At 39.6% G+C, this 21,486-nt stretch overlaps 1 protein-coding gene across 25 annotated transcripts in view; it reads right to left on the bottom strand.

Annotated features, from left to right (window-relative positions):
- Positions 1 to 21,486, bottom strand: part of DMD (dystrophin) — a 2,010,563-nt gene that overhangs the window by 1,146,747 nt on the left and 842,330 nt on the right. For all 25 annotated transcript variants that reach the window (XM_065590838.1, XM_065590858.1, XM_065590878.1 and 22 more), the window contains 6 exons: positions 19,392 to 19,505; positions 15,804 to 15,959; positions 12,896 to 13,066; positions 10,132 to 10,314; positions 9,697 to 9,831; positions 8,016 to 8,165 (listed from right to left, as the gene is read on the bottom strand). In XM_065590838.1, coding sequence (XP_065446910.1) covers positions 8,016 to 8,165; positions 9,697 to 9,831; positions 10,132 to 10,314; positions 12,896 to 13,066; positions 15,804 to 15,959; positions 19,392 to 19,505 — 909 coding nt within the window. The remainder of the gene's footprint in view (positions 1 to 8,015; positions 8,166 to 9,696; positions 9,832 to 10,131; positions 10,315 to 12,895; positions 13,067 to 15,803; positions 15,960 to 19,391; positions 19,506 to 21,486) is intronic.

The following is a 21,486-nucleotide window of genomic DNA, read 5'->3' as shown; positions in this document are numbered from 1 at the left end:
TTGAAATACTCAACTTTGGTTGATATTTTCCATGCCCTCATGCCAGAAGTAATTCTCTTAGAAACTTTAGCAATATTTCTTACTCTATTTTTGAGCTAAGGGGCTACAAAATACAACTGTCTGGAAATAAAAAAATACCTCTGACCTCTTGGTTCAATGGTGATAGACATCTTTATTCATTTTGTGTTCCAAAACTGACAAGTATTGCAAGAAGGGCATCCTGCTGTCCTGGGGATTATTACTGTACAGAATGAGGCTGATATTGCCAGTTCTCCAAAAGTCATAAGAGGAGCCAAGTTAGCAATCCGTGAAGAGATAATGAGAAGGTGGGTGGAAGGAAAGATATCCCCACTCACCACAAGAGTAGAACAAAAGATTAAATAAATACATACATGCATACATACAGGACAGGGTTTGGAAAAATGGGCAGCGAGGATGGAGATTGTGGGGAATGTTAAAAAAAGATGTCTTGATGGCAAAAAGGGGTTGGCCCTCAAGAATAAACTTCCATTCAACACAGCGCAAATCTAAATACGAACATCTTTTCCCCGCTTTATGGAAGCATATCCTCCCTTTCTAACAGAAATTTGTTGGGTGGGCTACAAGTCACTTTCAAAGTTACAGGAATGTCATGAGCGCTGCTTGCAGAACTTCATGTTCTCTGGGCACCAGTATTACACATTTCCACACGGCTATATGTGAATCAGTCACTTGAAAAGGCAACAGTGGCTATGCATATTGCTTATCCATCATGCCCAACACAATCAAAGGGAGAACTAAACACACAGTCTTCCTCTGTTAACTAAAGAAGATAAGGAATACAAAGATAATAACATTATCAGCCTCTGCAGATAAATCTCTCTCACTCAGTAACAGCACAGTTTCTTCTCACGGAATCAGTCATATTGCAATAGGTTAGTTTGTTTGCTCAATTAACTGAGAGTAAATATTTCACTGATAAGTTTTTGCTCATTATTATTATTGTACATTGCCTGCACAACTATTCAAATAAAATAAATAGAGAGACCTGGTTTAGATGTTAGCCAGTTCAAAATACAGTAACCTTGAACAGATTTGTTACATTGTGCCTGGAATGCATTATTGTGCAAGGACATTGCATGATCCTGGAAATACAATTTGAGGGTACTGAGAGCAGGGGCGACTCTATGTATGTTGCCGCCCCAAGCACGGCAGCCAGGCGGCTTTCGATGGCATGCCAGTGGGAGGTCTGTTGGTCCCGTGTCTTCGGTGTACCCACTGCCGAATTGCCGCCGAAACCGTGGGACCGGCGGAGCTACCGCAGGCGTGCCGCTGAAGGCAGACTGACTGCCGCCCTCACAGTGACCAGCAGGCTGCCCCCCCACGGCTTGCCGCCCCAGGCACGCGTATGGTGCCACGCCTGACAGAGAGGATGGAAAATTCAATTTTGAGGAATCTTCGTAACAAGAAATGCAAAACTGGTTTCTCTAGTCAAACATTTCAAAAAGTGGATTTTGTTCTGGGGAAAAGGTAAGGTAATTATTAGGGCAAGTAAATAGTATGACTGAGTAACTTGAGTAAAGTTTTGTTGTAGTCTTGTAGGTCCCAGTATATTAGGGATACAAGGTTGGTGAATGGACCCTTAGAATATGGGCTACTTATGCTAAATTATCTGTTCAATCTTGTATGTAGCTGTGACACACTGAGTACCTTTCCCAGACCAGAAGAGCAACTTTGTGTAGCTTGAAAGCTTGTCTCTCTCACCAACAGAAGTTGGTCCAAATAAAGATATTACCTCACCCACCTTGTCTCTCTAACTTGAGTACAATAACTTTGCTATTGGATTACTATGATTTTTTTAAATCTTCAGATACAGTTTTCAGAGTTGATATTGTTTGTTAAATGTGAGACCTTCCAGTTTTAATCAGGAAGAGGAAGCTTGATAGATAAATACGAGAAGACTAAAAGTTGACTGCAACTGTAATACTTATGAAACATTTTTTCCTCTTCACTTAAAATGAAAGTATTAGTATGGCAGTCTCATTCTTTTCATATATTTTATCTACAGATTGATCAAGACCTTCTCTGGAAGTCTGGAATTTCACACTACCTCTTCATAAGTAAATCTGCAAAGCCCTACAATTGGCACATGACATTGATTTAATATTCATGGTTTAAGTATCATGAAGATAGAACAGTATCCCGCCCCCTCCCTCAGTAAGACAACCTGAAGACACTACTCTCTACATTGATAACACTCAGAGCACTCCCAATTTTGTTCTCTTGTTGATACCGCAGCTGGAGAATATATAGCTAGATCCTCAGGGAACAGGCTTGGATTCATACAGAACTTACGTAACTCAGAGAAGAGAATAAAAAGGACAGGTAGATAGCTGTTCCCATTATGAAACTCTTATATAAACAGACTGCAAGTCACAAAATATGTTCTTTGTTAAAATAAATGGAAAAGAAAACTTCACTATCACAGAAATGCCTTCTTGGTCTGAACGTGTGGGGGAAGGCGGAAAGCTTTGATGGACAAGCAGGGATCCTTGTGCAGGTTGGGATGATGCCATCTCCATGCTCCCTTCTCCTTGGTCCCTCATAATGGGAGAGAACTTTTCTCCCCAGCAACAGAAATTGTTAGAAAAGAACTGGCTGCTTGGAAAGGAGCAGAAGGAGCCTAATTAGCTTCATGGAATAAATAGCCACACCCAGACCAAGCAACCACAGGTGGCACCCATTTTGGATTCCGCAGAGCGAAGTGGCACTGGGCGACTCATGTTCAGCCATTTTCCTTTTGCCAGCTCTGGAAGGGGTGGCTACAGGGGTTAAGGCAAATTTTGGGGTGGCTATAGCCCCCGCAAGCCTCCCCCAATGCCGCCCCTTGTTATGCCTACCCATACTGGTGTGAAGTTGGACCACTGTTGGTGCCGGTTAGTCACTGAGGGGAGTTAAACCCTTTAGGATTAAGTTCAATATCGTTGAGGCCTCTGCTTCAATCTTAATTTACTGCATAGTTTCTTTATTCCTGAGTGTGAATACATTTCTAAGCATCATGGGGGAAAAAATAATCAAAAAGTATCACTGTGATAACTCATATACAATTGCCTTCAAGAATTCTTTTCCAATGTCTTTTCTTATGCCATCAGGAGACATGGAACAAGAGAACACTAAACAGTAAACCATGATCAGGGAAGCCAAGTGTCATGTATCTTAAATGATATCCATGCATTTGGCAGCCCTGTAACGCATTCCAAGATTTCAGCTGGATTCCTGTCCATCTGACTTAGCTGAAGGAAAATGACATATGCAGGTAGTTCCACTTTTTGGCTAATACAGGGCACAGTTGCACTTCATGAGCAGGCAGCCAGTCGTCTCATCTCTCTGTTCACTCTGCTGGATCTGAGTCCAACATCAGACCTAGCTCCCACCCTACCCATCCTCCTTGCAGCCAGTTGCACACCCCAACACACATTCCCCAGTCCCCGCCTCTGCTAACCAAACAGACCTATGTATCCCACAAAGTCAGGCACCTTCTACCACTCAACTGCTTTCTGCCCCCAGCAGTCCCAACACCCATCTATTACCCAGAAGCCTCCTGCCCCAACACCTACCATCTACTTGCCACCCCAAAGTACCTTCTATTCCCCACCTTCCCTCACAGTGATCCCTTTCCTTTCCCCAGCACCATCTACTCACTAGAAGTTCTCTGCTACCTAGGAAGCCCCAGCAACCATTCATCTCCCAGTAGCTCCAGCACCACCAATCCCCATTCACGTATTTCCCCAGCAACTCCAAGCAAAGACCTAGGCAGTTACCCTACAGTTTCTTATTCGGACTCCTCTACTCATCTCCCCCTTGATAAGTTTGGTGAAGATCCATTAACTACCAATGGCCGCTGCTCAGAGCAGATTATGTTGACCATACACATACATTTATGGTTATATGCATATTATTTTCAAATATGAAAATTGTATTTGAAAAAAGTACAATAGTTGAAGCAGAACAAAACTTGGCAACTTTCATTAATGATACTTTAATTATTTTTTTTTCACACCCAGGGCTTAATTTTCCACTTTTTCAACTTTTATAGTCAATTCAACCTATGCAATATGAATGCAAATATTTAGGGTAAGTGCAATATAACATCTGCGGCTGGCCCCTGTCAGCTGACTCAAACTCACAGGGCTCAGGCTGTGGAGCTGTAAAATTACAGTGTACACATTTGGGCTGGAGCCCAGACTCCAGGCTCCAATGTCTACACTGCAATTTTATAGCCCACAGCCCAAGCCCCATGTCAGCTGACAGAGGCCAGCTGCGGGTGTTTTATTGCACTTGTAACCCCTTTGGAGTTTAGAGAGCATGGCCCCTTTAAATCTTTTTCCTAAGGGGGGAAGGGGAGCAGTGAGAGAAAGGAGGGAAACTGCAGGTTGTGGATCTGGAGCTCCAGCGAGAGAGAAGGGCTGCAGCCCGCAGGCCCTCACAGAGTGAAGCAGCAGAGAACCTGCCTGAAGTCTGGGAAGGACAGGAAACCGATCGGGGACACCCCAGGACAGGAGCCAGGAGGAGCACTGTGCCAGTGAGGAATCGCCGGAGAAGGACAGGCTGGAGCTGGACCCAGTATTACTGCTGCCCAGAGCTATATGGGGCTGTGAGTACTGGGGCTTGTCTCTCTGCATTGGGAATAAAGAGGGAGGCTGCTAGATAGTTAAGTGGGGAGGTGGTTGCTCTGTGTGGCTTTGCAGGGCGCGGCAGAAGAGGGCACCGGAGGGGTTTGGAGGGCACTGGACTGGAACTTTGGAGGGCACTGGACTGGAACTTTGCTCAGGACTCCTGAACTCAGTGTGCAGACACATTGCTCGGTGTCTGCCCTTTCACACTGTGCTGCCACTGGGCCTGTGGGGCCTTGGTTTGGATGCAATCCTGTTTTACTGTTCCCCCTATATTTCCCCTTGTTGTTTTTCTCCTCTCATCCCTCTGGAAATAAATATTTCCCTTTCTTATATCCATTGCACTTTTCCTGTGGGTGGGTGTGTTCTCTCTGGGGGGTTTGGAACAGGTGCCCCTGGGATGGAAGGGATTTTTCTTGCTGCATTCCTGCACGCGCCATCTCTTGGCCAGAACTGCCTGCAGAGCAGAGGCCATCTTGGTCACGAGGGCGCTAACGTTACACACTATAGACATATCCTTAAAGTACTTTAATTATACATGTCACAATGTGCTCCAGCTATAATGAAATAAGAACCGACCATTGTTATGGTTATATGCATAAGGGACCTGAGTGAAGTTGGAGAGTTTAACCTTTATGTTTAGAATTCCCCGAATTCTGATTGCTCATTTTATGAACCATAAAGTTGTACTAACCATAACTATCAGCATACTAACAGTATCAAATTCCTATACTGACTGGAAACTAAAAGAAACACAAATCTAGACCAAACTATATTTGAAGGAACTGCTGCACATCAGCACCAATATCAATGGATTTAAACAAAACGAAAAGTCTGAGAAAGGAAATGAGTATTCATCCTCTACTGGTCAGTTATGACAGAGGTCAGAAAACCCTCAAGGAGCAATATTTCAAGTGCTCAGTACAACAGGTTGATTTGAGACTTGAAAGGTGGATTCTGTAGCTCAGTAAGTAGGTTTGTTTGGCTACCCATGATACAATCCGATACAGTAGAAGATAAAAATTAGAGAATATATTAGTTTATTAGTGAAGAGGTTTTCTCCTGTTTTCTTGTTTGCAAAATAACTTTCTATTTCAGATTATTCCATTAAAAACTAGGAAGAGTAAATGAAGTTTCCCTTACTCTCCCACACTCTTATAGCAATGGAGCAAATGCATTACAAATCAGAATTCGAGCTCTCACTTGGAGGTGAGAAAGAATCTAATGAGATATTCAGGGGTTCATTCCCCACCCTGCTAAATACTCTTGCATAATCCCAATTAATATTAACGGTGATGTCATGGTGTGTATGTACCTCAGGCTGGCCAGGCAGCCAAGGGATTAATGCAGGAACTGTCAGCCAAGGCTTACTGGCAGCCTTACAGCAGCTGGGAGAATAAAAGAGCTGAGAAGCAGAGGGGTGGGGCTGCTGCCAGAGTAGCAAGCAGGTTGGAAATGGAAACTCCTGCCAGCAAGCAGAGAGGACATGACCCGATCTAAAGGCTGGAGAAGCCGACAGAAACCAAGGTAGGTAGGAAGGAGCTATGGGTACACCAGGAGGAGTTGTCGAGGACTGATTCCCCGTGCCTGGTTTAAAGGCCCTGATCTGTAACCCAATAGAGTGGGGAGTCTGGGTTCCCCTATCAATCCCTCAGGTTTAAAAACGAAAGGGTTTTCCAAATCCCGCAAGTACCGAAACCCACAGGAATAAGGGGAAGAGCCCACACACCTCAGCAAGACTAACCCATTTCATAGCCCTGAATGGGACTACCATAGAGACTCAGGCAAAAGGAGCTGGCTGGCCATCCTGCCAGATTAAGTAAACTTTGTGCAATGCTCTGTCTGACCAAAGGGGGTGCTGTTGCACCAGCACACTGGCTCACAAGTGGCTACATGTGCAAACCCCTCATGTTACAAGTTTCTTGAAGTACGGTGATTTGATATGACCTCCCAAATTACTATCACTCAAGTCTCCTTAGAGTCTAGCTCCCAAATAAAACACAGATCCATACCGTAGACTGGCAAGTTAAAATTCATTTTCCTTTCATGGCAAAGGCAGTCTAGTTTCCCATGTTTTTCTCTTGCTGTCTCTCACACTTATTACACCACATCCAACTTATTTTCATTGATTTTTTCCCCCACCAAAGTTTTGCATTTACTTTACTTTAATGTAAGTTTGATCCACTCAATAAAGAGCAATGAAAAATATTTTTTGATAATCCCATGATTTTACCTTCACAGAACACCAAAGTAACCAGTGTAATCTAGTCTCCATTATAATAGTGATGGTCCAATTGGATAATAAAGTCAGGCCACTTCTTCTATTCCTGAAATATTTGTAGTCTTCATTTACTCAACTCTGGTACTTTTCAAAATGAGAATTAGCTATCCTACATTTCTACTCATGTCAGACAATGAAAAGAAACCACAGTAGCAGCTGTCACAAGATTTTCACCTTACTGCTTAATTTCAGAAAACCTTTCTTAATCACTTGCTTATTTCTCTGGTACCGTTACAAACATACCCCATACTTTCATAAATATATTTTTCCTTCAAACTGAACTACATGTTCCATGTAGACCTTAGTTTAAAAAATGAAACTTATTTTGTCAATTGAAATAGTATTTAAAATATTTCCTGGCGACACCAGAGCATGATTTTTATTTTATTTTTTATACTAAAAGGATTTTAAAACTGTGTGTGTGTGTGTGTGTGTATAGATAGATAGAGAGAGAGAGAGTGTTCTGAACAGATTTCTCAGTAAAAAGCGTAAAGAATTTAGTAGGTTTTGCCAAAGAATTAGTAATAAGTGTTCAGTCTCAGTCAAAGCAAATTGAACAACTTCCACATCAAAAAGAATCATTATGAACTGTGTCAGATGCACAAATTTCACTCTCCTCATGTTAAACATATTTTCTTTATTGAAGTTTTCCTACAAAGCTATTTATTGACATGGGTGCTCATTTTATGACATGCTCGGCAGAAAATATACTTGTGAAAGAATATTACACTTGACATTTAATTTTGAAACAACAGTTGGCTTCCCAGTGGGAGTTTTGCCTGAGTAAGAAGTGCTGAATAGGGCTTTTTAATATTAAATTCACCACAGATATTTTTCAAAGGAAGACACCTGAATTTTGAAGTGTACGGGCTACCCAAGCAATTCCCTTGTTTCTAAAGTAAAACAATCTGGTGCACTGCATAGTAACAATACAAGGAAGCATAGTAATATTGTATCTTATTGTTTTCAATTATCCTATACAATTAGGAGCTAATTTTATTTTTTTGGAAATTAGGTCAACTGCTAAAGTGCCAGTTATTTAAGGTAAAAAATGAAAAAATGGGATGATATATTATACGTACCTCCTGTTGCAGCTCTTCCCATCGAGTACTGAATTTCTCCAGTTTTTCATTGATCAACTCATCCAAGACTCCACCATCAGTTAAAGTCTGCGCCAGCTCCCGAATCTGATTGCGGTTATCTTCTGGATGTCGCATTAAGCTTTCCAAAGACTGAAAAGAAAAAAAACCATAAAACTCACGATTTGTTCTCCTTTTTCTCAGACCAGCAGAAAAGTCTGAAGAGCACTCATCTCTCATTAATGTGTAAGAAAGAAACCCTCCATTTCAGACACAATTGAAGTGCAGACATCAGATCAAAGTATCAAACAATTTCATATTTATGCCACAAAGTACTGCATACTATGCATTACTAAAATAATGCTTTAGCAACTAAGGCCTCTAGCAAAGCACTTAACCATGTGCTTAAATTTAAACATGAATAATCCCATTGACTTATTTTCTGCATCCATGTAGGACAATAGCTCATGCCAACGTGCCCATATCTCTTGGTGAAGAAATGTCTATTGAAATAGAAAATCAAAATTATATAAATAAAATTATCACATCCTCCTTGCATTAATCCCATCAAATGTGATTTGTGTTTAAAATTAAGCATTTGCTTAAGTATTCTAAGGGCTGGTCTTCACTACCCACCCGGATCAGCGGGAGAAAATCGATCTCTCGGGGATCGATTTATCGCGTCTCGTCGGGACGCGATAATCGATCCCCGAATCGATGCGCGTACTCCACCAGCCCAGGTAGAAGTAAGCACCGTCGACAGGGGAGCCATGGCAGTTGATTTGCCGCCGTCCTCACAGTGGGGTAAGTCGGATCAGATACGTCGAATTCAGCTATGCTATTCCTGTAGCTGAATTTGCATATATGAAATCGATTCCCCTCTCTCCCCCCCCCCCCGTAGTGTAGACGTAGCCTAACTGGATTCGGGCCCAAGTGCAAAGTTACCATTCAATTAATTAATTGTATTCTGCACTCTGATGCACTGAGAAGAAGAAGAGTATGTCTACACGGGGATACAAAACCTGCAGTTGGCCTAGATCAGCTGACTTGAGGTTGTGGGGCTTCGGCTCCGGGGCTGAAAGATTGTTATGTAGATCCTGTGAGGGTGGAGGGTCCCAAAGCTAGGGCTCCAGCCTGAGCCCAAATGTTTACACAGCACATTTTAACCCCACAACCCAAACCCCATGAGCTCAAGTTAACTGACCCGAGCCAGCCATGGCCAGGCGGTGGCGCTTTTATCCTCGTGTAGACAAACCGAAACATAATTCTTAGATAGCCCATTGCCTTCATAAATAATGAATAAAGACTGAAAGGACCAGGCCCTAAGGATAAAATTCGGAGCCCACTAAAATCATTGATGGTTTTGCCATTGACTTCAGTGGGGCCAGGATTTCTAAGAGTATATGTTTTATTATCATCAACATACATGAGAAATCGGTATTTTCACAAGGGATTACTCTATTCCATTTACATGGTAGTTAGCCTAAAACATGCACACACATTAAAATCAAATTATGACTTGTTGAATCAAGTAGTACTTTGTGATTTTCAAATGGTCTGTATCTTCCCAAATAGTTATGCAGATTCATGGTTTCTTTCATCTGTAACGGAAGGTTTTCCAAAATGGTGTTGGTATAACTCACTATGTGTCTTGATATTATATATCCGTTAAGTCAGCACTTACGTCTAGTGCCTCTGAGATCTCTTCTGCACCTCCTTGGATATTTTCAGTTGCCCTGAGTTTCAGCTCCATCTCATTCAACCATTTATCTTCTGCATCCAAGTAGGACAATAACTCACGCCAACATGACCATACCTCCTGGTGAAAAAAATGTCCATTTAGATAGAAAATCAAAAGTTTAAAAAAATCATAGCTGCTTCTCCACATGTTTAGCCAGATGTTGCTGAATATATAACTGTGCTCCATCAGGATAACTATTTGGATTCTGTGGTTGTGAACTACATTTACATCAACTTAATATGAGCACAGTTTATTTAGCATGACAGTAGTAAAGAGGACAAAGATAAGAGTTTATTATCTGCTAATCCATCTGCTAGTGTCTATCTTATTTTTGCAGTTTGAGTAGTTGTAATATTAAAGACCAACAAAATAGCTGACCTCCAGAGTTTTGCACTTTCCATTTAGCCTGCTGCAGAGCCGCTGGTAGTTTGTAATTAATATGTCAAGTTCCTTTTCTAAGGCTTCGTGAGCTGCAGGTGGAGCTCTTGCTATAAAATTATTCACAGAGTCTGTGAGTAGCTTCACCTTCACCTCTTTCTGTGTGGCCTCCTCTTTTGCTCTCTGTAAAATAGAAGTAAATGATGGTCATGACTTTGGTCCTGACTTGTGGAGAAGAAAGCAGAGTTCAAATAATTGCATCAAGATTCTACTTAGGTTGAAAGAAAGAAGAATCAAGGAAGTAATGCCCAACCACGCTGATATCATCTTTGATAGTGCAATGAAAATGTATTCATCTTGTTTTCATTTTGGAGGCAACGTACACGTTTATCATGAATAACAAAGAAATGTGTTACACAATATAGAACTACTGAATCTTTTGGAGTAGTAAGAAAACAAAACAAAACAAAATTTCAATAATATACTTGCTGAGAAAATGCTTCAGGCATCAATGCTGCAATACTTCACATTACAGATTAAAACATCTTTTGTGTTACTTCCAAATAAATTAAATCAACCATCTTTAACAGTGCACAGTCAATTGGGATTAAAAAAAAAATCAAATCTCTGTCTAGGACCCCAGTCACAGCTGTATTTCAAATTTGAGCTTCAGCGTGAGCATTCTTTGGATCATCCCACTCATCTCCAGAATGAGCTGAGGATTTAGGGAGAGAATCCCTCCCTCATGCAATAGCACTGTCTGGGGTAACAGTGGAGCATGGAAGGCTTGAGGTGTGAACATGGCTTGGTCTTGGAAGAAGATGCAGTAAGAAGTGAGCAGCGATTCCAGTTAGAAAGGTGAAAGAAATGCAAATGTTAGGCAATCACAGAGGACCACAGTTTAATAGGGAATTTTAAAAATAATTAAACCATATTTAACCACCAAGCCCTCATTGTTAGCCTATGTAATCACAACTAATTACTGTCACCCTCATCTGTGCTCTCTTTCCCTCCTACTGTTTGTTACTCTCATTAGTTAGGAGTTACTTTAATTAAATTCAAGATCCTCAGTGCAGGTAAGGTGTCTCTCCTTAGGGGCTTGTGAAACACCCAGCAGATGGGGTCCTGATTGTGACTGGTACTTTTAGACATTACTGTGCCATTGCTAAAAATAATAAGGTAATGTTTATATATATTATATCATTAATGTGCCGGGTCCTTTACAGATATGCAAGACAACAGTTCCCTGCCCCAAAATGTTTACAGATTGAGGCACTGATCCTGCAAAGACTTAGACATGTGCTTAATGGTAAGCACATAACTCCCAGTGGAGTCTTGAAACTACTCACATGTTTAAAGTTAAACACCTGCATAATTCTTTTCAGGACTGGGACCTATGGGCTCAGTTGTACCCCGTTGGAGTAGTGTAGCTCTGCACCACCCCAGTGGGAGGTTCAAGAGGAATTCCTCCTGGAGCTTCTCAGCACAAAAGGAGGAATGTATCTGCTACAACATCCTTTCAGGAGGTTTTGAATGCTTTCCCCAAATCTCTGGGCCCTCTCCATGTGCCAATGGATATGGCAGATGGGAATATGCCCTTCCTTCCTACCTGCCTCTCCTTTGAGCCATGTTAGGCTGAGAATTATCTTTTTGCCCAGTAATGTAAAAGTACTGTCCGGGTAAGTACAAGTATCAGACAAGAATGGTAGTGGAGGTTTTAATATATGTCTTGTTAGTTAGAATTTGTATTCAAGATATGATCAAAGTAAGGGAGGGAAGGGCAATTATTTAAGTCTGTTTATATCTCGTCAAAAATTGCATGTTTTGTATGTGCAGACTTCAGTAATGGGATTTTATTCTCTTATATTTATGAAGTATTGTGCTAGGCCAAAAATTCTCTCTGCATTTCACTGGGAAATTTACATAATTTGTCTTACTATGCCTGTTTCAATGGATAGTGTAATGTAAAAGGGCCATGAGCTATTGTGATATAGATATTTCCGCATATTAATTATATCCCAATAGCATATGCTGACTCTTAATATGGGGTTACATTTCATTCATGGCAAATCACTGTTGTCCCATTTTGATTTCTTTAGGAATTTACATGATTTCTTTTCTATCAGCTGATAAAGAAAAACTCTTCAGCTGCAGGGGTACATGCTTCCAAACTTCCATAAAACCCTCTGCCTAACAAAGAGATTTTTTTTTAAGGCCAGAGTGACTATTACAATCATCTCCTGCATAACCCACACCATAAATTCCTGCATCAAGCCCATGTCTTGCAGTTGATCTAGAGTATACACTAATAAATCATAAATAAATCATAAATGCACAACACCTGAATTCAAGTCCTAAATTATAGTCTCTCTCTGCTTAATGTAATAGTTAAACAATCAAACCGATTTTACCCTGATTTATCAAGTAATTATCTAGTGGTTAACTACTGCTAACAACTGATTCTTTGGAAATTATTGCTTAATTAAATTAATGCTCAGATTGCAAAGAATCCAAAATCCAATAAAGCAATGGGGGAAAAAAAAATCCCCAAACCCTGTAGCAACAGAGTACTGTGAAGATTTAAATATCTTTCAACAGACTCTAAATTGAAACAAATTACTTTAAGCCACCTATCACTTCAAATTTCAGATTTTCCAACTAGATATAAAAAGCAACTCTTTTAAATGAGCAAACAGATTGTGTGCAGCGATGGCTTCAAAGAAGAGTTTCAGACATAAATTAAACCAGTCAGTCTGCCTTTTACCTTCAGTTCCTCAACCGCTTTCTGTAATTCATCTGGTGTTTTATACTCAAAATCCCTCTCCAGGTATTCTTCTTCAGCTTGTGTTATCCATTCATGCATCTCTGACAAATCCTTTCGAAGACTAACAGTCTTATCCAAACCACCTTTTAGTGCTGCCTTCTTAGCATAGGCCTTTAAGAAAGAAGCATGAAATGGTATTTGATATAAGCTTCTACTGCACAAAAATAAAGCTCATCATCATTGTAAAAAGCAAAAACTACAGATGCTAACAATTAATCAAATAAATATTGATTTTTTTTTAAAAGTTGAAGCCTAACAAGTACCTATTTTGAGTCACAAGGCGCACAAAGTTGCATCTTGTTTAGCAGCAGCCCCATAACAGATAACATTTCAAGTGGCCAAATAAGATTTATAAAAGAGTACATGATTGCCCTCTGGCAATTCTCCCTTATCTGCAAAGGTGTAGGTCACACTGCGTGCATATGTAGTAATCTTAGCAGATTTTCCTCACATTTTTTAAAAAATGCCTGCAGTTTGAAATGCTTTTTATATGCACTTCTTATATGTATTTAATAGCTAGCATTGAAGTTACTATGTTAAGAATGCCCACTGGCAATGTATACTTTGATCATCATCAGCATATTAGATAGAAATACTACATCAAGAATATCATGCAAGGCATAAAAAAATAAAATAAAAAACCCAAATCACCCACAAGTTTTATCATCAAGAACTTAGAGGCGTTTTCCCCCTGCAGAATTTTAACTAGAATTTCTGTAACCAAGCAGTACATGAGATATTAAAGAAAGCAGATCTTTAAAACAAGTTCTCTATACATCAATACTGCACAATAAAAATAAACAACTAAACGCTCCAAGGCAGGTTAGTGAAAGGGACCTCTTTGAGAAAGGATTGTGGAACTGGGCCAAGAAAGTGCTTTCCAGATTTCCAAGAAGCATACTACAACAGCAGTAATTTTCACAAACTTGTTAACCCGACAGATGTAATTAAACCATTCTGCAACAGCAAAGTCACTTACACAATCCATGCCTCAATTTCTCCCTCTATAAAATGGGGATAAACATATTTTCCCACTTTTTGTAAAGCATTTTAAGATTTTCTGCTGAAAAATCTCTAAACAGACAAGGCAACGTATTATTTTGTTAATCTGCCTCAGATATTTATCCATGCAATGGAAACCTTTAAACTGTTGGCTCTATAGAGGATAATGGTAGTACGGTTTGTCAACAGAGTGTTTAGTGAAATATACCTCAAGTTTAAATCTGTTGTGTAACATTCCTTACTTTCTTGTTTAAATATGGCTAAGAGTAAGTAGAACATGGACACTCAGTTCCTCAAGTTGAAGGTTTGCTTTTTATGTCAAAGACATCAAATTCACCAGAAATTTTGTGTTTGTTTGTTTGTTCTCAGCATAAAAGGCAAGAAGTGTCCAGTGACAGAGGTGATGAAAAGGCATTGTATGGTTCACTCTCAGCAGCATGGGTAAGTAACGTATGACAAGTGGCAATACTGGGCCAGAATCTAATTTTAAAACCTGAGGTACTTTGGTTTGTGTTAATTTTAACTACCATTAAAAGTGTATGTATGGAAATCTGTAGAGTTTTCAGTCACCATTCAGAATGCATAACACTGAAAAACAATCGTGGGCTGGTTGCTCACTATAGTCGCATTATTTTTCAAATTCTTTTTTTTTAATATAAAAGCAGCTTGAGAGTGAGAGAGATATGTTATCAGGGCGTGGGATCTGTAAAGCTGAACAGTTCTGCCACTTTAAGTAAGAAGAAAGCAATGATCTGCCAAGAGATGCTGAAGTGGATTCATTAAAATTCTTTAAAGAAGAATGGATCTTTAATATTTTTCTTCAGTTTTCTTTATATAAGACAATCCAGAGCAAAGAGAGAGTGCTTTATTCAATTTGCGGGAATGGATCCTGATTGGTCTATCCAAATAGAATGATTTATAATGAACTAAATATAGAGATCTCTTTTTAAAAATTGCCAATTTTAATATTAACAAAAAAGTACAAAACAATCATTGTATTTCTGTGTTTTAAGAAAGGTTAGAAAACTTCATACCCTCTTGAGGTCATCAACAGTTTCAATATGTAAACATGGGGACTTGTTTTAAGTGTACACAAACAAAAATAGCTTAAAATAACCCAGATTTAACTGGACTAAAGCTAAAACAAGTGAAAAATTAGTAGAATACCTATTATACAATACTATACTCTGTAAAGGATTATCTATACTTTGTAATGCCATTAGCAGTCATATTATACAAAGTGGTAACTTTACACTGATGACTGCTAGCTGTTTGATGTGTTTTCTTTATGGGTAAATACCACTGGTTCACCATGAACATAGTCAAAATAAAACACTTATCCTTTCAGGTCAATATTGCATACCACCTGTCCTTTACATTTGTGGGCCCTTGTGACACACTAATTTAAATGGACGGGTAGATATCAGTTATAATTCTAAGTTACTGAATTCTGAAAACTAGAAGGACTTGATCTTGAGAATTAGTAGTCAGTATAATAAAATATCAGAAGCAAAAGAACGGTTTTAATAAAAACTTACTCAGTGCAGAAGTTTATATGTCGACAGATGGAAATCTTTTTGCAAAAAAGTCTATATTGTAAAGAGCTAATTTTACATCAGCAATAAAATGTACAGCTAGACTAAACTGCATAGTTTAAGATATCTACTTTGCACATATTTCTACATGCTAGATAAACTTTGTATAATGGAAGGTTAATTAGTTTGAACCAAAAATGTCTAGATTCTTTCTCACATTGACTGGCTATGCACAGAGGGGGAGGAATTATGCCAATGAGAAATCTGAAAGTTAATTAAAAGAGAACCAGTCACAGCAAGAGACTCAGTACCTGTTGGCAAATGTGTTCCCATTGCGCATTGAGTTCTTTTAGTTCTGTCTGTATTCTGGAAGCAAATTCTGGCTCTGCTTCATTCTTCATTTTCTTCCCAACCTCATTAATACTGTTCAAACTGGGCTGGATTGTCTGGATATCATTTACTAAGGCCTAAAGGAATAGTAGAAGGTTTATGAAAATAACACATGCAGATGCTGTTACAGATATGCCATTTCTATAAAACTGTCCAATAAAGTAAGAGCATAAAATATTCTGCTACTATGTGTGTATTTGGTCCAGATCTCTGTTGAAATGACCACAATTAACAGACAATATTATGCAAAATACAGAGTAGAAGGATGAACAGTCTTAAAATGAGTTTAAATGATTAGCTTTTCTATGCAAGATAAAAAAGAGAATTAATAACATTTATACAGAATTATAATATGGCATAATATTTAAGAGGCATGGGGCTCAATTCTTCAGTATGATTTGGCCCCTTTGCACCACTCTGGTGCTACAAATGGTTTGTAAAGCCATCTTCCTTGACTATCACAGGAATTATCTCCCTGTATGCTACCCATCTTACATCCTTGTGGGGAGGCTTGTGTGATGCTTTGCTCTGGCAATTCCCAGCTGCTGGATCTGCCCATGGCGGTATATTCATTTGGATGCAAATTAGATCAGCCCAAGGCTGTTGAAATTTGCACAAGAGACTAGCTCAGCCTCTAACCAGCTCTAATTCAGATTTCACTGAAGTCAATGGAAGTTTTGTATTGTCACCTGCTAGGATTTGTAGTGGCATACCATAAGGTGGCATAAAGTTACTTTTTCCATCCCTATCTGTTTCTGCATGAAGCAGAGCAGGCCTCAATACACAGCTGTTACCAGATGTGCCCATTACTTTGGGGTATGCTCATTTATTCGGGTTACTCCTCTGGGGAAGGGGGTTCTGTAATCCTGTCAATGTACTGCTTGTGTCACTTGTGTTTTCATATGGAGCTCTACTTCTCCCTTCTGCAAGTCCCCTCCCAATGGAGCTATCCTGCAGGACCTAGGGTCCCTAGGGCTGGGTTACTCCCACCCCAGAACCGGATGAACACACCCACACCCACACATACGTTAACAGAGCAAGTCTGAGCAGACCGGGTCAATCAGCACTGTCAAGTTGACCCCTTATATGTCTCTGGACTCAGTAACCTACTTGATGAGCAAATCCCACAGTATTTTGGGCGCTGCAGGGATCTTTAGCTTAAGTAAAAGAAGCATTGCTGTAGAGTGAATGGGGGAAGCTAAAAACACAAAAGAGTAAAGTTCAGTAAGAGAGAGAGAAGCAACCAACTTAACCATAAAAGTTATTTATTGAATACTAATGATAACTACACAAGGAGAGCTAAACCAACATAACATACATTATTAAAGGTTAATACCAAAGATAGAAAGGAAAACAGAGAGAAGGGGGGGGGGGATTCTCACCCACTCCATGAGGCTTGAACTGGTCGGGGTTCCCAGGTGATGGTGGTAGCGGAGGGTCCTGAATGCTGGAGACAGGCAGAGCCCCCAGCATGATCAGTCAGAAGAAGATGGAGTTCCAGTGGAACAGATGCATAGTTTGGATCTAAGCATCAGAACCCTGACTAGAGGGTGAGTAGGGATTTTTGTAGAGAAAATACAATGGTTCAAGGGAGAACACTAGATTTGTTTATAGGTAAACTGATGACTCAAGGGTTTTCTTTAGACAATAGGAGCTGATCACTCTTGGCTATGGGGGGGTGTTTTCTTCCAGGGAGCTCACAATGCAACTAGGCTGCTTCAGAATTTGGATATCAATTAAGGATTCATTACTAGAATTGGTCTGATAATTGCTGAGCTGGGTGTGTGCAGACACAGGTTCATTAGCATCTGGAGCAAAGATTCCCATGATGCAGTGCTTCCCTGCTTTTTCTGGTCCCAGAATTCTCTGTTCTCCATTCTGTATGTAAATTGAGATGTCTTCCTGTCCCATCTTTCATGCAGACGAGGCTAGGGGAGTTGTCTCTGCTCTCCATTCTGTATGCTAATGGAGAAGTCTTAATCTTGTCACCCTTGTCAGGAGGGGTCTAGGTGTGTCTCCCAACGCCCTTCACTGCTTTCTGCAAGTTTTCTTCCTCTGATGGGTTTTGGTTTAAGCAGAGGCTGGCGGGGGAGTGGGGGAGGGGGCGTCTTTCATGAGTCAGGCTGGATACTGCACCCTGGTTCCCCAAGAACACAGAGGTGTCTGGTATCAGAGCCTGCTCCCCAAAACTGTACAATCTAAATTGAACAAAGCACAAGTACAACAAAAGTAAAGTGAAAGAGGGGATTATGTTTAAAACAAACAAAAACTGAGTCATGTACAGGAATCAAATCATATACATTCTGATCATTTTTAATTACAGGCTCTGGTAAGATAAGTGAGGAATAGACTGCATAGGAAAGAAAGTCCCTAGTGGCAACAAGGGAGAGGAAATAGGTTTTGAAGAGGCATTTGAAGAAAGAAAACAAGGATGTTTCATCCTTTTAAGAAGGGCAGTGAGCCAAGTGAAGGGAGCAATGTGAAAACAGGCATGAAGGCAAAAGTAGAAGGAAGGAAAGGGAGGGAAAAGGTTAGAGCAAAGGTAGTGAGTTGAGCATGACAGGAGACTCAGGCAGAAACTTAAATGCCAGAATGAGCAGATTGAACTTTATGCAGAAAGAGACAAAAAGCCAAAAAAGAGACATCAAAGGGGGGTGACACCGTCATAACAGAAGAGGAAAAAGGTAATTTCAGCTGCTGAATATTGGATGCTTAAAGAAGGGAGACTTGAGAAGGGATCATGGTATGAACAAAGGCTTTGGAAGTGGGAGTGAAGAATAGAAATGGAAGAGGAAGGAACAGATTGCAGAACTGTTATAAACTGAGAAGTGACAAGATTTGGTCTGAGTCTGAACATTTAATCAAAGATCACTAAGAATGCCACGAAGGACAGCAAAGCTTCTCACATGATGGAGATGGTGAGGAGAAGAAAAGTTTGGACAACAATGAGAATTTCAGCTTTTTAATGAAGTGTTTGACTTCTGAAGGAGTTATTTTTATACACTTGCTACAAATTTAGGCCCATAGACTCCAGTGGAATTGAATTGAATTAATACCAGTCTAAGAGATACAAATCTGGCTCTCAACTTTGTGCCTCCTGCTTCCCTGAAATGAGAAACTACCACAAAATGGCAACAAGAAAAAAAAGATGATATCTTGGGGGCAGTGTGCGCTCACCATATTATGATTATTATTTGCAGTAGAACTCATTCAAGTGCCGGGTACTTTTTCAAATACTTAAGAAGGGAGACCCCTGCTCCAAGGAGCTCACAATGTTTCAAACTTTCTTATTTTGTCCAGTCTGGACATACCACAAGGATACAGTATTACAGCATCTGTGTTACTACCTTTGTATGTTCAACTTCCTGTTTTTTTCAGTATTTTCTTCAAAACCAAGAGATTCAGTTTTAAATTTATTTCTAGTTAGGCGAAAGTTTGGGTTGATTCTTCTTCTAAGCACTCACCCAGCCAAATACACACAAAGAATCCAGTACACAAGGACTACTTACTGTACATTGTTCAAGCTGTTTTTCCAGCGCTTCTGAGTCACCAAGGGCAGGCCACTCTTCCTTCAGAAAAGCATCCACTTCAGCCATCCATTTCTTCAGGGTTTTAGTGTCATTCTGTTTGTTAAAAACAACATTTTATTGTATGCTACAAGCACTGACTGGTGATAATAGAATTCATCATGGCACTATCACTATGGCACTATCACTAAACTTCATCACAATATAATTCTAAAATTAGGAAGAGGTCACAGCACTTTGAGCAATGCAAACAAGCAAATACATTTTTGGGGGGAATTGCCTTTCCCCATTTGGCCTGCATTTTGATCATTTTAGTCTCAGCATTTCTTGTTTTCAGGAATAAACAGTTTGGATTTTGTTTCTCTGATTTGTTAATGGTAAGAATACAAAAACCCTTTCCCTCCTCTTTTGAAAACAGCAAGAAGAAGAATGAGAATACCACCTTTCACTTATATATCACCACTTCTAAGGTGATATATATATATATATCTCCAACTATTTAAAATTGTCCTTTAATTGCGGCTCACCATCACTTTAAGTTTCCTTTTACACAATTATTAAAAAAGCATACGAAACTACCATCTTATTTCACTAACTAAGAGGCCACCATGTAGAAAAACTGCCCCTTACAAAATAAGGAAGTAGTACTATGTTTACTCTAAGGTTAACTGCAGCAGAGATCGATACAGAGCAGGTCTACACTGCAGCTGGAAGCACGCTTCGCTGAATGAGTAGACAGACATGCACTAGCTCTGCTCAAGCTAGCACACTAAAAATAGTAGTGTAGCCCGGGCTAGCATAGGTTGCAGTTTGGGCTAGCCACCTGAGTACAAACTGGCCCAGACCCCCTAGGTACATACTTAGGTGGCTAGCTCAACCCACCATCTATGCTACCCCTGGTTACATTAATATTTTTAGCTTTCTAGCTCAAGCAGAGTTAGCATGTGTCTGACTACTTGCAAAGGGAGGCACACTCCTAGCTTCAGTGTAGACATACTCTAAGTGGGTTTCTGAATGTCACATAATCAACCAGTACCAGAGCTAGGAACAGAGTCCAGGAATCCTGATTCCCTATCCCCTGATCCAACCACATTTGAACGCTAATTCTAAAACCTAATGCTTAGCCTTTGGGAGTCAGTGAGAAGCTTATGTTAGCCTTTATTAAAGGGATAATGTGTCAGCTAAGGAGGAGCATCATCAAGTTATACAAATGGTGAGCTGCTAAATTAACACTCAAATAGTATCACTTTTTTCTTCAAAGTATTGCTTTACCTACATCTGTAAAATGCACATTCAGCATTATACACAATATAATAATTCAATGATTATATTTTTAAAGCAGTCAGTTCTCATTTAAATAATATTGTGCTCCAAATTTGCTCAAATATACATATCAGGTAACCCATAAAGAAAATGCACCAGCTGGTCATTTTTATAGCACCAGGCTACTTTGCAAAATCAATTGAATCGATAAAAATTAATGATACAAAAGTGATGAATACCAAAATTACCAAAAGAGTGAATGAAGTGATTTCTTCTGTACTTTTGTTGTTAAGGAGTAAAAGTAATCCAGAATCATATTTTATTATGAGATTTTAGTATTTTAACATGCATGTATTAAACATTTTTCATTAAAGAGAAAAGGACCAATTTGAAGATTTCCTTTTGTTAACCCAGGATACAGTGATTACTTTTCAAAAACAGTGAAGATCAAATAAATGGATCACATTCTGAAATGAATATATGCTTTATCTGCTATCAGTAGTGATTTGAACATATACCTCTAAGATACACTCTATTAGGAAGCAATAGCTAAGACGTTATCAAAGCTAACTAAACACTCAAAGTATACTAGAGGGATATACAAGCAATGAATTTTATATGAATTGTACACTTGTTGTGCAGTGATCCACGCTCAGAAATCATGCACATTATATTGCCAAAAACTAAGTGTTTTACTGAGAGATGAAGTGCTATTTAAGAAATCGAGGTTTGTCTTTTTGAAAATGGCAATGGTATCTTCCTAAACTTCTACCCAGAAACCCAGCAGTTGTGAATAAAAAGCCAATTTAAATTT

This window comes from Chrysemys picta, chromosome 1, assembly GCF_011386835.1.
Source record: "Chrysemys picta bellii isolate R12L10 chromosome 1, ASM1138683v2, whole genome shotgun sequence".
Lineage (NCBI taxonomy): Eukaryota > Metazoa > Chordata > Testudines > Emydidae > Chrysemys > Chrysemys picta.
Note: the sequence above shows the minus strand (reverse complement) of the source record. Positions and strands in the feature narration are given on the sequence as shown.